This window comes from Carlito syrichta, unplaced genomic scaffold (genome assembly GCF_000164805.1).
Source record: "Carlito syrichta isolate Samal-C Ts95f unplaced genomic scaffold, Tarsius_syrichta-2.0.1 Scaffold123320, whole genome shotgun sequence".
NCBI lineage: Eukaryota > Metazoa > Chordata > Mammalia > Primates > Tarsiidae > Carlito > Carlito syrichta.
Window position 1 is genome coordinate 34089 of NW_007067416.1, and position 16220 is coordinate 50308.

The following is a 16220-nucleotide window of genomic DNA, read 5'->3' on the forward strand; positions in this document are numbered from 1 at the left end:
ACAAACATTCAGTAGGGACCCATGATACTTACTGATTTAAAGTGAAATAACCATGGAAAAACACAGATTTTCCCCTTGTTTAGTTCATATCATTTTGAAATACAAGACACCCAAACACTTATCCAGAATAAGCCAAGTAGAACAATGCCACAGAACGCTTGAGAATATCACTGAGTCAGGCTTTTATCAGATGACTAATTACTGAGTGGCTGGCCAGGGGGGCGACGCTTCAGCTTGGTGAAGCCTGAACACTGAACACACCTACTGGGGAAGAACACAGTGTCTTCGGCGTAAGCTAACTGCAGAAAAAAAGCAGTTTGTGCCACCAGTTGCCTCAGCAATTCTTAGGAAAATAAAACCACAGTAGGATTACTGGATACACTCCTGGAGAAGGCCTAGAAAAATGACCACCAACTATGTGAGGGCAAAGAAAGGCACGGGGCATTCTGGATGACTAAAATCCCGGTTACGAGACAGAAGTCAAGATCCAACATTCTGGTTATGGGGTGTTTCGTTGTAATTTATGCATCATCTCATTCCCAAAGACAACCAGAACATTCCAGAGAAATTCACACTGAAACCTAAGCTTAAAAATGAGATACACCCGAGCAAAGGGATGACGTCAGCCGGAAGCACAGCCAGGATGCTGACACAACCTTGGCAGGACCCAAGGTCCTCGCTGTCTCCAGCACACCACCTGGCACCCCTGAGAGGGGCCCGTGCAAGTGAGCAGCGGCTTTTAAAATTTTTAGTTTTGATTTAAAAGTACACAGCCATGCACAAGCAGCAGTGCGCGTGCTCAGACATCAGACAAACACAGGCCAGCAGCTCAGGGAGAGGACACAGGCTGCCAACCACCACCAGGTGATGAGAACACTTCACATGAGCTGCAGCTGCTTCGGAAGGAGCTCTGGGGCCCTGCCCGGCACCACGACCACACCTGGAGACAGGCATGTGGTGGAAGATGGTGGAAGAACGGGCAGCCTGCATCCTAAAAGGAGCCCAGGCTGCACAAAGTGTAGCTTTCGACAGATAAACCAGTTCTGGTTCATCTTGATTTTTCTGAACAACTGTCAACTGGTTTCTTTACAAGAGAGGGCAACCCAATAACCAAGGATGCCAGGCCACGCTGTGTCACCCGGTGTGGGAAGTGTCTTGGGCCACTGCAGATGAGAAGCGTGTCTGAGTCAACGTGCCTTCCTGATGCGTCTACCTCAGCGGCTGCCCTGCCCGAGGGATGGGATTCTGGGATCTGCCCCAGGAGGATGCCAGCTGTTGCTTTTCCAAGCCAGCACCCATGTTTGAGGAGGATGCTGGCTTGGAAAAGCAACAGCCGGCATCCTCCTGGGGCAGACTTTTCTTTGTTCTGCCACCCCTGCAAAGAAACAGCCAAGTCCAAATTTATTTTCTTGCTTCCTCTTTCCACCTACAAAACTGTTCAATGGCCAGTAGGAGTGGAACAAGAGCTATGGTAACTGGATCTTACTGAAATCATCTCACCTTGGTGGTTGAGAAACTAGAATAAGCAGCTATGGAGGAACCAAAGCATGACACAAAAGTGTCCCCTGAGGGGACACGAGGCCAAGGAGAACCGGGCTGGTGGTGGTGGTGAGGTCACTCCTGGACTGAGGCTAGGCCGGCCAGGGGCACAGTATTTGAGGCTGAGACAAGAGACACCAGGGAGAAGCGCACTACAGATCATAGGTGCAGCACATATCCTAGGGATTTCAACCCCAAATATCTAAATTAAAGAGTTGTGAAACACATGAAAATAAACATCAGTTCTGAGGAACATGGACCAACAAGGCTTCCATGAGAACAGCAACTAAAGACGACACTGGCACACAGGCCTACGTTTCCAGTAGAGAAGCACCTGCTCTCTTAATAACAGCTTCAGTTCTGAGACAGTTCAGATCACAGGTTTGCCCTTTTCAAATGAACACCGACAGGCAAGGTGTAGATGAGACTCTCATCTCGTTGCATTCAATACCCTCACGAAAGCTGACAGGCAGGCTGAGGACAACTTGGAGACTGCCCAAACGCAAAAGGCCCTCTCTGTTGCTCGACCAGCACACTTCACTCCTGGGGCTGCCACAAGCCTCGAGCCCTGCCCTTTGACAGGACCACCCCCCCTGCTTTAGCACCACAGCTCAGGTCACGGCCAACGACAGGAAGACTGCCCCTCTCGGTGCACACTGCTCCCAGTGTTAAGAACAACAGGGGCAGCCAATTCCCACAGAAGCCCTTCTCCTGTTCCCTCTGTCCCCAAAAGGAGAGCAGGACACTCGGAAGGGTCTCAGCAATACCTCGGTGCCCTGCAGCCCAGCCGTGTCCACCTCCCTCAAGTGCTGTCCCACGGCATCCCTGACCAGCGCCACCAGCCCAGCACTGCCGTCATCCATCTGGTCCACCCGAGCCTGCAGCGTTTGAAGTAGGATGGTCAGTTCTCTGAGCTTCTCATCTTGGTGGTGGCACCGTCCAGACAAAGAGGCCAGCTGCTGCTCCATGTCACTCATCCGATACCACGGAAGAGCCCCCTCGCCACCCTAAAACGGCAAACAAACAATAGATCCAGGCCATCAAGTGAGGATGAGCAAGAAACAGCAAACAGCACACACAGCACAATGCTGGCACAGGGCACGTGGACATGAAAGCCTGATCAGCATGACGATCTCATGTGCCAGGTGGCTCTCAGTTTCTTCATCAAACTCTTATTTTGCACAGTAATGAACAGTATGTTTTCCAAACTAAATAACTGAATAATGAGAGCATTTTAAATATGCATCATCTAAACTCTCTGAGAACATTTAAGGAGCTATTAGGCTCACCTGACATGTAAAGCTATTTCCTGAAACAGGGTGCTGCCTAAATAGGGCTGACTGCAAGAACGCAGGGCAGTGCTGGCTGAGAGGCCTCCTCACTGCTCACCTGTAGAGGGGTCTCTGGCTGCAGTATGTCCTTGGGGTCACCTGTCCCCTGTGTCCTGTGCACGTCTGGCCAGTTTAACACAGGCAGGAATGACAACAAATCACCCTGGCCCTGTAAGGAGAGACCTACTGGGGAGAGAAAACACCATACACATGTGTAACCACACTGCTTCTCAAATATGTGTCCAAATGCTTGATTTCTTCACTAGTTTACACACAGATGCATGTGTACAGATTAACCACCTGAAGCAAGTAAGCCAAAATTTACTCACCTAGCACAAGGAAGAGTGGGATGAGTAAGATTAAAAACTTGCAAATATTTCGAAGACATCTAGGAATAAAAATGAAAACATCTGGCTTGGAAGAAGCAGAAGGCAGGGCTCCCTATTCTCTTTCCCCTCTAGATAATTTCACCCGTAATTCACTCCCCACCCCGTATGAGAAACACAGTGATGGCTTTACTTGGAAGGTCTGTGATACCTCTGAGACCCTCCGTCATCTGAACAATCACCAGCACTGCTGACTCTGTGCAAGGTGTCACACCAGTGTGACGGGAAAGGCCCAAGGTGCCCTGAGTCACCCCCCTAGGGCCACCAGCCCACTGAGGTGATATGGCCCCGGGAACCGCACCAGGCAGGAGCCCAGGACTTGGGTCCCTGTCCTGAACAGGCCCTTTCAGGGCTTCACCTGTGCACTCTTCTGCTTTGTTAATGAGACCTGCCTAGCTCACAGGTTGATTTAAAGAACTAATAAGACTATGAAAGCACGCTGTCAAATACAAAACTATAAAGCACTATGTAAATATAAGCTAAATCATTATAAAACAATAAATCAAACTACAGCCTGCAATTGGCACACAACTGGTTCTTTGAAACACCAAACTGACATGCAATCAGTTTCCTTACCTGGTAAGAAGAAACACATTTAGCCAAGAAACCAGAGTAACAAACTGGTACCATCCAACTCCCAGCCACCAGAACATTCCAGAGGCTGCTTTCCCTAAAAGAGAAAACACCAAACATTCTAAGGAAACATTCTTAGGGAAACCAGGCTCGCAAATGGAATTTTTTGTGATAGCCAAGCTAGAAGCACAAGGAACTTACTAACAGCTACTTTGGAAGTAAGATGAAATCAGAGATGAAATTATTAAGAGGACCAGTCATCACAGCAGAAGTAACACGTAGCGCTGATGAACATACAAGAGACAAGCGAGGGAACCCAGGTCCATGCACCCTCAGTTATGCTGAAATCAAGCAGCTAGACTTACACAAACCCAATACACCAGAGGAACAGAGAGCGCTCATGCAACAAGAAGTCCAGTATGTTAGCATCTCTAATAAAGATGAACACACGACACCGAAGATCAAAAGATCGAAGCATGGGAGCCTAAATGAGAGTGTATTTGGTTAGGGGAATCATCTGTCGCAGGTGCTTAGCTGCCAGCTCTGAAGAGAACACGACAAGAGACCCCAAACAGCCACCTGGAGCAGCCAGGGCCAGCCAGAGGACCAGCCACGCCGTCCTGGACACAAGCCATCCCGCGGCTCCGATCCTGCGCAGACTCTGCCTCAAGAAGGAACCTGTGGCGGGAAGACGTTTTCCGTGCACTCAGACAGGCCCCGGGGAGCCTGCGCACCACAAGGGCCACACACAAAACCCCGGCGGCTACACATGCTACCACACTCTCTTATTCGTCTGTCAAGAGTCTGCCCCCCCCAAATATCTTAAGTATAAGCAGTATCTCACTGAAGCTGACATAAAAACGGTTGCATATTCTGAATAGTTTTCACTCACTTTTACCTGAAGATATTAACATGCAAAATACAAAACCCGAGAGGGAGTGGTGGTTGGAAACTACCCTATCAGTGTTGGCTGTTGGTGCCAGCAGAGTTTATATGGGAAAGACGGTGAAGTATTTTAAAGCAGACACAAATTCCAGACACCAGCAGTTCACATGCTCTAGGTGGTGAAATGATTACTCAAAGATCAAAATTAAAATTATTCTAAAGGCTCATCCTTTCCAGTGAAAAATTATTTCAGGATGGTAACTAGTAGTACCACTGGATGACAGAATACAACACAATAAGCTTAATAGTAAGCATCACACATGGACTGGGCGTGGTGGCTCATGCCTATAATCCCAGCACTTTGGGAGGCTGAGGGGGCAGATTGCTTGAGCTCAGGAGTTCAAGACCAGCCAACATGGTGAGACCTTGTCTCTACCAAAACAAAAACAAAAACGAAAACAAAATTAGTTGGGCATGGTGGTGTGTACCAGCAGCCCCAGCTACTCGGGAGGCTGGGGTGGAAGGATCACTGCACTCAGGAGCTCAAGACAGCTGTGAGTTATGATCACCATGATCATGTCACTGCACTTCCGCCTGAGCAACAGAGACCCTGATGCAAAAAATAAAAATAAACAAACATCACACGTTATAGGAAGCAGAAAACTCTTTATGGCATCAATTTTGTTCCTTTTTTTCCAAGCATAATTGCTGGAAGTTATACACTCTATTAACTTAGCATTCACATGCTCGCCCATGAAACTGCAACTCTAACATGGCTGACATGCAGAGAAACAGGTTTTAAGAGGAGCTTTAAAAAAATCAATTGTTTTATGTTTATTAATTAGCAGGCAAGAGACAATTGTTCTTGAAGCTAAGCTTTTTTTTTGGTTTTGCTTTTTTCAAAGCTGCCTAAAGAGGGTGTTCCTCTGCCAAGAAAGCTTCAAGTGCAGACTGGAAACATCCAGCATGTCAATGCAAACTTCCCTGATACAAACTTCAGGATGCAGATAGCAATCTCCAGAGCAACAAAGTATTTTCTAGCCGTGGGATGGTGAACAGGCCACTTTTTGGAAAATAATGTTCCAAGACAGGAGGCTAATTAGTAACTCGCACTTTCCAAACTTTTAATTTTACCTCCAAGTGTTTTTCATACATTCAACGCCTACTAAATACCACAGTTAAGGCTACTCCTGTCAGTTTTTAAAGCAAGGCCTTGAATTCCAACACAAACCAAACGAAGAACAACTTAGAAAGCACAGGATGGGATGGTGACGCGGTGAGGGACAACCTGCACATGCGCAGATGGGCCCCAGGAGCCTGGCCCAGGCTGGTGGCCACGGCGATGGCGGGGGGGTGGCTGTGTGTGTTTCGAGACGCTGCTTCTCCTTATAGTCATCGCCTGTGGGGAGGGACAAGCAGTTACTGGGACGGATGAGCATGCCAGCCTCCTCCCTCTGAACCGTGCACAGCAATGGTCGTTCGGAAAAAAGTAGGAAACCCAGTCACATACACAAAACTGAAAACCAGAGCAAATGCAGTCTGGTGGCTATGGCGTCTAGGACCAAGGGTTTACGCAACAGCCCCTCCAGCTCATCGTAACTGGCGAGGGCCATTCTCCATTCCTTGTGGCCCCATGTCACAACGTCCCAAGACCGAGCACTCCCTGTGGAGACGAAGCCATACTTACACAGTGCTGCCCGGTGCACAGCAAGCTGGCCGTCCTCTCTGAGCAGCTCTCTCCCATGCATCCTCCCACAGTAGCTGGGGTCGGCTGCAACACATGCAACACGGGCTGAGAGCACACCTAAGCACTCACGTCTCCTCATACAGGTGAAGCAGCACAGTCAGCGTGCTGGCAAGCCACGCCCACAGAGCTCCAGAACAGCCTACAGTGCCCACCCTGTGTTGCCCACAGGACAGGCTTGGTAAGCAGAGGGAAAGCCCCGCCTGGCTGAGCCACATGCAGCCAAAACAGTGTAGACAGTGGCGTGCCGAGACATTTGTCATTCTAAATGCTATTCAACCAAACTGGTTTTGCTTTAAAAAGGTAATACAAAGTTGAATATATTAGCTTTTCATTTAAAAAATCACTTTTTTGGGGTTTGCTTTTGAGTTGGAGTCTCATTCTTTCGCCCAGGCAGGAGTACAGTGGCATGCTCAAGGCCACTGCAGCCTCAACCTGCTGGGCTCAGGCAATCCTTCTGCCTCAGTCTTCCAAACAGCTGGAACAACAGGCCTGCACCACCACGCCTGGCTGATTTTTCTGATTTATTGTAGAGATGGGGTCTCGCTAAGTTGCCCAGGCTGGTCTCCAACCCCTGAGCTCAGGCAATCCTCTCACCTGCACCTCCCAAAGTGCTGGGATTACAGGCGTGAGCCACCATGTCCGGCCTAAAAAATAACTTTAAAAGTGTTGACACATTGCTCAACTTTCAGAAAACTGAACTACACTGGGCACACATTCCAGTTTCCCAAGTTGCTACACAGAAAGATCCTGAGAAAGCAGGCAGGAGGAAGTGGCACTGAGAATGCTAGAGGAGAGCCGTGAGTGAGGTGCCTTGGAAGAAAAGCACAGCATTCTCCACCTCGAAAGCATCAGTGGGAAAAGAAGGAAAAAGCTATTTAAATACCTTTTGACTCATGGCTTTTGGACTGATAGCTCTTTGATTCACAATCTTTTGATTCATAACTTTTCAATTTGTGGTTTTCTGATTCATAATGGAGCTTCATTAAAACCACTTGAAAAAGTTGAACTAAGAATGATGAGAAAGATGACGAAGTATATTTGGCCAGCCACAAAATCCTATCCATGTAGAAAGATGCACCGCCTATTAAAAAACCGTGAACACACATTACTTCTTCCCATAAAGCGAGTCTGACAGTTAAATTATTAATTTCAGGCAAAGCACTTCATTTATTTACTTATTTTCTGAGTCGCAGTCTCACTCTGTTGCACAGGCTGAAGTGCAGTGGCATCCTCACGGCCACTGCAGCCTCGACATACTGGGCTCAAGCGATCCTTCCACCTCAGCGTTCCACGTAGCTGGAACTATGGGCACGTGCAACCATGCCCGGCTAGTTTTTTGGTTTATGGTCAAGATGATTCTCGTCACGTTGCCCAGGCTAGTCTCCAACCCTTGGACTCTGGCAGTCCTCTCGCCTTCGCCTCCCGAAGTGCTGGGATTACATGAGCCACCACGCCCGGTCAGGCAAAGCACTTTCAAATGGACACCAGAGACAACTAACTACTCAGGAAGAGCCAAAGAGACGGACACCAATCCTGAAAGGCGACAGGGAAGCCCGCACAGGGAGCCCACCAGCACTGCCGCTGCACTAGCAATCTTCCACAAAACATCCAACCTGAGATCACTTCGCTACAGTATTCGTCACACACACACTATAGTATCCAGGTGCTGCCACAGAGCCACTTCCGGAATGACCTCTGGCCTGCCAGTTTGAGGAGGCCAAACTGGAGCACCAGGAGCGCCTCCTAGGGCATTTGCAACAGTACGTGCAACAAGGGAGGGACAAGAATGACCAAAACGGTCACCGAGAGAAACTTACTTAACCATGGGACATACAACAAAAATGCCAAGCTGTCCTTGGCTCCTTTTTGCTAGTGAGCACCTGTGGCTTCAGGAGACACAGTGTGACGACCCTTGATACTTCTGCTAACCTGAATATGCGGGTGATGTTCTGGAGTGGAGTGTGGGGAAGTGGGCTTGTGGGTCCGTGGCTCCGCCAGGCCTGGAACCCGCCCCATGGAGTGCTTCTGACTTGCCTCCCCCCGGCCCCTCTGCCCAGCAAGACCTGGCAACTCTAGGGTCTGTGGCACGATGACCACCGAGCTGGTGAAGTCCGAATGGAGTGATTTTAAAGAAATACACTTAGAGCTCTGTTATTTTCAAAACCACAGCAAAAGGCTGTTTGTGAACTGGAATTCTGTGCTGAAGAAACACCAGCCTGGCAATAAGCCTAGTGCCAACATAGCTTCCACCGTAGCACAAGAGCTAGAGAGGCTGGTAAAAACAGCAAGACGCTTTATGAAAGGTAATGCATCTTTATCCATCAACTTGGCAAGAACAAAAATGTAAAGAACTGGCCAGAGGGAAAGGGGACCCTTGTCCCGTAACAGGAGCCAGTGATGTGAGCCTGCCTTGAATGAAGGCAGGTGGAAGCAGCTACTGAAGGCAAAAGTGCACACAATTGTTTTTTTGTTTTGTTTTGTTTGAGTTAGAATCTCACTCTGTCACCCAGGCTGGAGTGCAGTGGCACACTGACGGGGCTCAGGGGATCCTTTTGCCTCAGCCTTCCAAGTATCTGGAACTACAGGCATGTGCCACCATGTCCAGCTAATTTTTTTATTTATTGTAGAGATGAGGTCTCGTCAAGCTGCCCAGGCTAGACTCAAACCCGTGGGCTCAGGCTATCCTCTCATTTTGGCTTCCCAAAGTGCTAGGATTATAGGCATGAGCCGCCGCACCTGGGCGTAGTGCTCACAACTGTTAACATGGCACTTATACTTCTAGTCTACCCTGGAAAAAGGTTTATACACGTACACAGTGAGGTATGTACAAAGAAACAGACCCAGAGAAAAAAATGTTTTTAATGGTGGACAAATTTAAAATTCCTGAATGTTCATTTAGAAACTAAATTTTGCTACATCCAGAAATATAATACTAGACGAGCATCAAAATGAAGTTAGTATCAATTAATACACAAAAAGAGGTGCAAGACTATGAAACTCTGGTAGCATTTAAGTGGAGACAAAAACAAAACATCAAGTTCTATAGCACATAAAGGCAGAATTCAAGTGATGTTATATAACACGGTGAATATACTAAATGCCACTGAACCGTACACTTCACAATGGTTACTGGCTAATGTGATATTATGTGGATTTTTATCTCATCAAAAAATAGAATTCCTATGGAACTATTGTGATCAGCAGTGGTTCCCTCTAGAAGGAAACTGGGTTGGTTGTAAAAGGACTTATTTGATGTGTACTATGTAAAGATTTCACAGTGAGAACTACAGTCAGAATGCAAGTAAAAACAAAAATAAACAAAAAGTGGAGGGGAAGTTAATTTATGCTTGAGAAAAGCCACACGTATTTGAAGTAAATCTGGTTCTGCATAATAGTTCCTGCAACAATGTAGCAGAGGAAGAAGGCATCCAGCCATACATCTAGTGCAGCTGTCTCTGCACTGCAGGCGACTTTTTCTTCTTTGTGCTTCCCCGTGATTTTCAAACACTCTTTGATAAAACATATTTTACTCTAATAATTAGAAACTGGCTTTTTTTTTTTTTTTACAGGATCACCAATTAGTGTTGGCTCCACAAATCATGGCTTTAGTTTAGGAGAGCAAAGCAGGCGTGAAGGAGAGAAGTCTACAGCAGATAAAGTTGTAGCTGGTTTTCTCCTCAAAAACACCCAGGGCCCATTTAAGCAGGGGTGTGTGGCGAGTTTCAGAAGGTAAAGTCAAAACTTTTCCAAGTCTTTTTCTATCTGAAGATACACTTGGCCACGTGGCTCAGCTCAGCCACACTGACCCCCCTCACCATGCTCTCCAAACAGAGAGTGGCTGGAGATAAGCAGATGTACACATACCATGATACATGTAGGGAAAACAGCAACCATTTCCATAGCCACTCAACTATCTGTGAATTGCATGAATCTCTAGGTTGTGGAAAATGCTTTTGCTCTAAGAAAGCTTTCACCCTCAATCTCCCACAGGCCTACTTGAAAACATGCACAGGATCTGTACAGATCACGTAACCTATGCTAGGCCACATGCTCCGCACTGTGCCTGGCCTGGATGCTCAGTGGACACAAAGTCCTCCCGGGGGCCGGATGGCACAACGGGTCCCTTCTGGCCTCCGTCACCTACCAGCAAGGTTCCTAAGCTAGCCAAACCTCCGTTTCCTCATCTGTAAAACGGGGGCCTCACAACCATCGGTTCAGAGCGCCTGCCAGAGGGCGCACTCAGGGACACTGGCCGGTGCCGAGGAACCCAACTGCAGCCCATCCCCAGGGCTGGAATGGAAGCCCATGCATTGCTGTGCTTCTGCCACCTCCCCCTCCCCACTTAGGCTTAGCTTGCTATGTTAATGTGAACAGTGTCCCTAACACCGTAGCCTGGAGTGCAGTGACACGCATGCTCACAGCCACCCCAGCATCGAACTCCTGGGCTCCAACGATCCTTCCGCCTCAGCCTTCTGAGTAGCTGGAACTACAGACGCGTGCTACCATGCTCGGCTATTTTTTATTGTAGAGATGAGGTCTCGCCAAGCTGCCCAGGCTGGTCTTGAACCCGTGGGCTCAGGCAATCCACTCGCCTCGGCCTCCCAAAGTGCTGGGATGAAAGGTCGAGCCACCGAGCCTGGCCAGGACTACATTTCTCACCCTTCATTATGCCCCATCCTTTGAGACGTATCGGCTGAGCACCACACCTGTGGGCGCACCTAGCATAGCTGCAGCTGCCCTGCTGAGGCTTTCAGTACCTCCAAGGACAGCAGGACAGGGACCCAACAAACCAGGTACCTTGGAAGGAGGCAGCACAAGAACCAAGTCAAAGCTCTAATCTCTTCCTGCTGTGAGAGAAAGCACAGCCAGGCAGTCCCAAAAGGTGTGGATTCCAAGCTCTAGGGACAAAGCTGCCATGCCTGGAACCCAGAGCCCTGCTCTTGCCCCTGGGCCCAGGAGGAGGCGCTGGCAGTGACATCCACACTCCTCCCAGCCACCTAAGAGGAATTGGGCTGCTGTAGCGACCTCTGCTGTGTCACAGGCAGGGGCTGCCCATGTGGGTCTCTCCCAAGCCTGTGTGTGCCCTGAAGGCCCCTGTGTCACTATAACCGCAACATCAATGACCACGGAAAATGCCTTCCTCACTCTAACACTGGCATAAACACTTTTCACAGTACAGGCGAAAAGTAGCCCCTAAAGTTGTTCTCAAGTCCATGTGGATATCTGTGCAGTTTTTTTTGAAAGGAATGATCTGAAAGCAAATGTACAGTTTAAGTGGGAATTTTCTTTGGCTCACCTTAAGTCCCGATTTACAGAATTTCGAACCTTGTGGCACAACAATACTAGCCACTAAAAACGTACGCTGAAAGAAGACAAGTCGGACAGAACGAACCTGTGGAGTATCCCTGAAACTTGCCAAGGGTAATTCACGCCCATAGCAGAAACGGCGCACACATCCAGGCTCACAACAGCGGGTTTATAAAAGGAAAGGTAATTCTCTGAACGATATTCTTGTTCTGACTTTATAAAGAGTGAGACTTACGCTTCTGGTTCCTCTCCCTAGAATAGATCCTTGTCAGCGGCCCGCGGACAGAGGTGGAGGCCGTGAGTGCGTCCCTGCGCTCCGCCAGCATGCTGCAATCGCGGCAGGTGTAGCCGTTATGCACAGTAGCAGCGGTAGTGGCCACTTCTCCATTCTCCTGAGTAGAAGCTTTACTTCCAGCTAGAGTTTTCAAAAGGTAGACAAAGCCTGTTTATCACACTCTGCAGACACTTAACTAAAGCTTCTATTTTGAAAAGCGTGGGAAAGAAAAAGTGCTGAAATGATTACCTTTAAGATCACCATCGTCATCAAGACCTGGAAAAACACACGTTTGCATTGAGTTCAACTTATCAACAACAAACAAAACCCACCAAAAAAATGTAAAGGCTACATGGTTAATAAATCAGCATACGGTATTGCTCAAGATTTATTTCCTAAAATGTCTAGAATTAATGGAAATGTCTCCAGATACATGCAGATATTTTTTCTTAAATTTTTTTTTGGAGCCAGGATCTTGCTCTATCTCCCAGGCTGGAGTGCGGTGGCACAATCACAGCTCACTGCAGTCTTGACCACTTGGGCTCAAAGGGTCTTCCTGCCTCAGCCTCCCAAAGCACTGGCGTTACAGGTACACGCCATCATACCTGGCCCAGATCCTATCTTTTGACTCAAGGTAAAAGTATATCTTTGGATAAAATATATCCATATACCAACACACACACACATACACACACACAGTATGACCTAATGAGGCAAGTAGAAATATAAGCAGAATTCAACAGATTTTAAAAAGCTGGCTGGATGAGGTAATCTCACTTTGGGAGACTGAGGTAGAAGGACTGCTTGAGCACAGGAGTTGAAGACCAGCCTGGACAACATGTTGAAACCCCGTCTCTACAGAAAAATTTTAAAAATTAGCTGGGCATGGTATGTGCACCTGTAGTCCCAGCTACTCGGGATGCTGAGGTGGAAGGATCACCTGAACCTGGGAGGTTGAGCCTCTCATGAGCCATGATTGTGCCACTGCAACTCCAGTCTGGGTGACAGAGTGAGATCCTGACTCAAAAAAAAGCCCACTTGCTCAGTATTCCCCGTAATGAGGCAGAAACCTCCTAACAACAGCTTGTACATCTTTGTTATCTGGTACCTGCTCTCACTCACTGAGCAAAACACGAATACCAATGCTGGAAAAAATTGACCCACAGAATTTTTGGAAATAATCTGGATCTTCTAATTGCCTCAAACCACCCCCCCAAACATAAATTAAGTGCAAACAAGCAGTTGTGAACGCCTGATCACAGCTCTCACTGCCTTTGCCCTACGTAGTCACAGCGTGACCACATCGAGTCTTAGCATTAATTCTTCCACGCAGGAATGCTTCTGAATCACTCAAAAAATACCATCTGCCTTGTCACTGAGAGCTTTCTGGAAACACACTGGTAAGTTTTCACACTGCCTTTGTTTAAACGTCTTCTCAAAAAAACGCACTTAGAAAAGCAGACTTGACCTGTATGATGGCCATTTGTATATCTAATCCTGAACTGTACTCCACATCTTTAAAATAGAATAAAAAAATTAAAAAAAAAGAAGAGGAGACTTCTCAGGTGACTACTGAGAGTGTCTCTTATACATCATAGCAAGTAGTTACAGATCAGCATGTAGGCTGCAGAGGGACGTGGCATCCAACGTGCTTCCCGCTCAAGTCCCACCCCAACACACAGCAATCAAACGAACTGGCCATCACTTGCCTTCTCCCCAGAATGATCTGCGAAATATCCAAACTGTATACAAGGTGAGCTGCATCTCTCAATGACTCACCCCAGAAGTGGTCCACTTTGGTCTGCTCACGAATTAAAGACTCGTCCAGCACAGGAGGCCGCTGAAAGGCAGCATTCTGCAGACTGAGGGCACCACCCTGGCTGACAGCTGAGGATGTGACCTTCCTTGACACATGGTTGATACTCAAAGCCAGTTTGTTTGCACTTCTGCGCTGTTTTGCTGTTCTAAAAACAGAGAAAAAACAAGTTTATAGATTTTTTTTCTAGTAAACACAAAATGATTAGGTTTTACCAGTACAAACTCCTTGGCAGCATTTTAAGGCAAACCATTTTCTTGAGGCTTTTCTGTGTAATGAGTCATCTATTAATCTAACAAAAATTTTTTTAAGCTGGGTCTAAGAACTGAGTGGTTTAAATGAACTAAAAATTTTTTTAAAAAAACTATGACTTAAGAATGTAACCATTCTCATTCTCTAACAAGTAACTGCATACACATACATATCCCACGTTATTTTCCAGTCACTGGTAAAGATGGAACTGTGTTAAGCACAGCAAGAATAGGTGGTACTCTAAAATACTTTCTGCATTCATATCTACCACACCCAGCTGGGTGGTTCTGACACAGGGCTACATTTTGGAGTCAACTGGTTCTCTGTTGCACCAGGAACCTACTGCCTCTGAATCTCCAAGGGTAAGGTCCAGGAATCTAATCTGTGACCATGAACTTCCCAAGTGACTATGGTGCATGTGGACCCCTGCCCCCAGCTGGAAGCACTACTGCAGACCCCAACACAGCTGCTAACAGTATGGGAAATCACATGAAGACGAAGCCACATGGAGCTCACCTGATCATGCTGTCCTTGAGGGAGACAGCACTGCCGATGCAGGAATGAGCATCCACAGCCTGGCCATCCCCTGTGGTCTGTGTTGTGACCACGCGCAAACTCCGGCGGGACATCCTCGGAGAATCAAATACGGGATCCAATTTGTGTTCAGTCTCAAAATCCAGAGCATCAGAAGAATAACTTGAACTAGAAGGGAAAACCCCCCCCAAAACCAAACTAGTATCGCCTGACAACTTCACTCTAAAGCAAAGCACGGTGGCCCCCGAGTCAGTCAATGGCGCGTGGCACCTGCTCAACCACTCCTCCGCCACGGGCAGGTGCTCAGATCATGAGGTCTAGAACTTCTCCAGAGAAGACCTGCCTAAGGGCATGTTGAATCCCCACGAATTCCTGCCTAGGAAGAATTATGTCTGCAATACAAACACAGCAGAGCACACTTACCAGGAGACACTATGCCTGATAAAGCCGTTAATAAACGGATGCGACCAGGACGTGGAATTTCATCCAGTACACCAGCATCCATGTAAGCAGAGGCAGGAACCCAAGTGACTGAGTCACCAGCGCACCCCTCCATCTAACCCTAACCCACAGGTGGGGACAAACTCAAAACTACAAAAAAGTCACTTGCAACACAGGCCATGACATTATCAAATGAATGTAATGAAATACAAAGATGTATTACTGTATGTGGCTAACATGCTTCTCCAAATGAAAAAGCATGCACTGAGCACCTTTTTTGTTCTCCCATGGGCAGACATCAAAGCCCTAGGGTCATCCTTGTGAAAGGAATCTCATACAGGACGCGAGGGCCACAGACCAGGTGAGCACAGGGTGAGAGAAGGGAAGGCGGCTTGTGCCTCCGGGGAGGCTGTGCAGAGGGTATACAGACCAGAGATGCGGAGGGCCTCCCTGCACCGCACCAGGGCAGCATGAAAGCAAGGGGCCCCGAGAGGGCACGGTGGGTCCAAGCGGCCATGCTGAGAGGGCATGCTGAGTGGCCATGCTGAGAGGGCAAGTGGGAGCGGCTGATGAGCAGGAAGGACGCATCTGAGTCGGGCCCGGGTGCACACGGCCTTCGTGCCCTGCCAGGGACAGCTAAGGAGGCTGCAGAGAGTCAGGGCCGCAGGGGTTTCTTGTGCGGTTGGTCAACAGTGAGGTGGAGTGGCCAGGGGACAGCCAGGAACCTCCACCGTGAGGGCGGGGCTGGGGGAAGCAGCTTGTGCTCAGGACAGGCTGGGCCTTTGGAAATAACAGTAACCAGGAGTATCTGAGCAAAGTAAAGGGACTTAACACTTCTGCATTGCATTTTGCTTACAAAAATGCTTTCAGAATCATATTTATCATAAATACACCAGTTCTAAGACATGCGAAAATATGTCCAATCAAACCAGTGGCAAATCAGCACAAACTGCTTTAGGTCATCACAAGCAATTTAACAAAGAAGTTCTCCATCTTGGAGTCAGAGGTGGGGCCAAGAGACACTGCACTCACCCATGCGGAATACTTAGCGTGGACCTCAAGCAAATCATAATTTCAGTAGAATCCGAAACATGGATAGCACTCTTCTAGCAGACTATTTTTTTTTTTTTTTTTT

At 47.8% G+C, this 16220-nt stretch overlaps 1 protein-coding gene across 1 annotated transcript in view; it reads right to left on the reverse strand.

The window, feature by feature from the left end:
- Positions 1 to 16220, reverse strand: part of SUN1 (Sad1 and UNC84 domain containing 1) — a 38063-nt gene that overhangs the window by 15678 nt on the left and 6165 nt on the right. The window contains exons 2-12 of the mRNA XM_021707653.1: positions 14627 to 14812; positions 13822 to 14006; positions 12292 to 12318; positions 12004 to 12183; positions 6402 to 6485; positions 6003 to 6113; positions 4409 to 4507; positions 3833 to 3926; positions 3200 to 3258; positions 2929 to 3056; positions 2307 to 2546 (exon numbers count right to left, since the gene is read on the reverse strand). Of these exons, the coding sequence (XP_021563328.1) occupies positions 2307 to 2546; positions 2929 to 3056; positions 3200 to 3258; positions 3833 to 3926; positions 4409 to 4507; positions 6003 to 6113; positions 6402 to 6485; positions 12004 to 12183; positions 12292 to 12318; positions 13822 to 14006; positions 14627 to 14812 (1393 nt within the window). The remainder of the gene's footprint in view (positions 1 to 2306; positions 2547 to 2928; positions 3057 to 3199; positions 3259 to 3832; positions 3927 to 4408; positions 4508 to 6002; positions 6114 to 6401; positions 6486 to 12003; positions 12184 to 12291; positions 12319 to 13821; positions 14007 to 14626; positions 14813 to 16220) is intronic.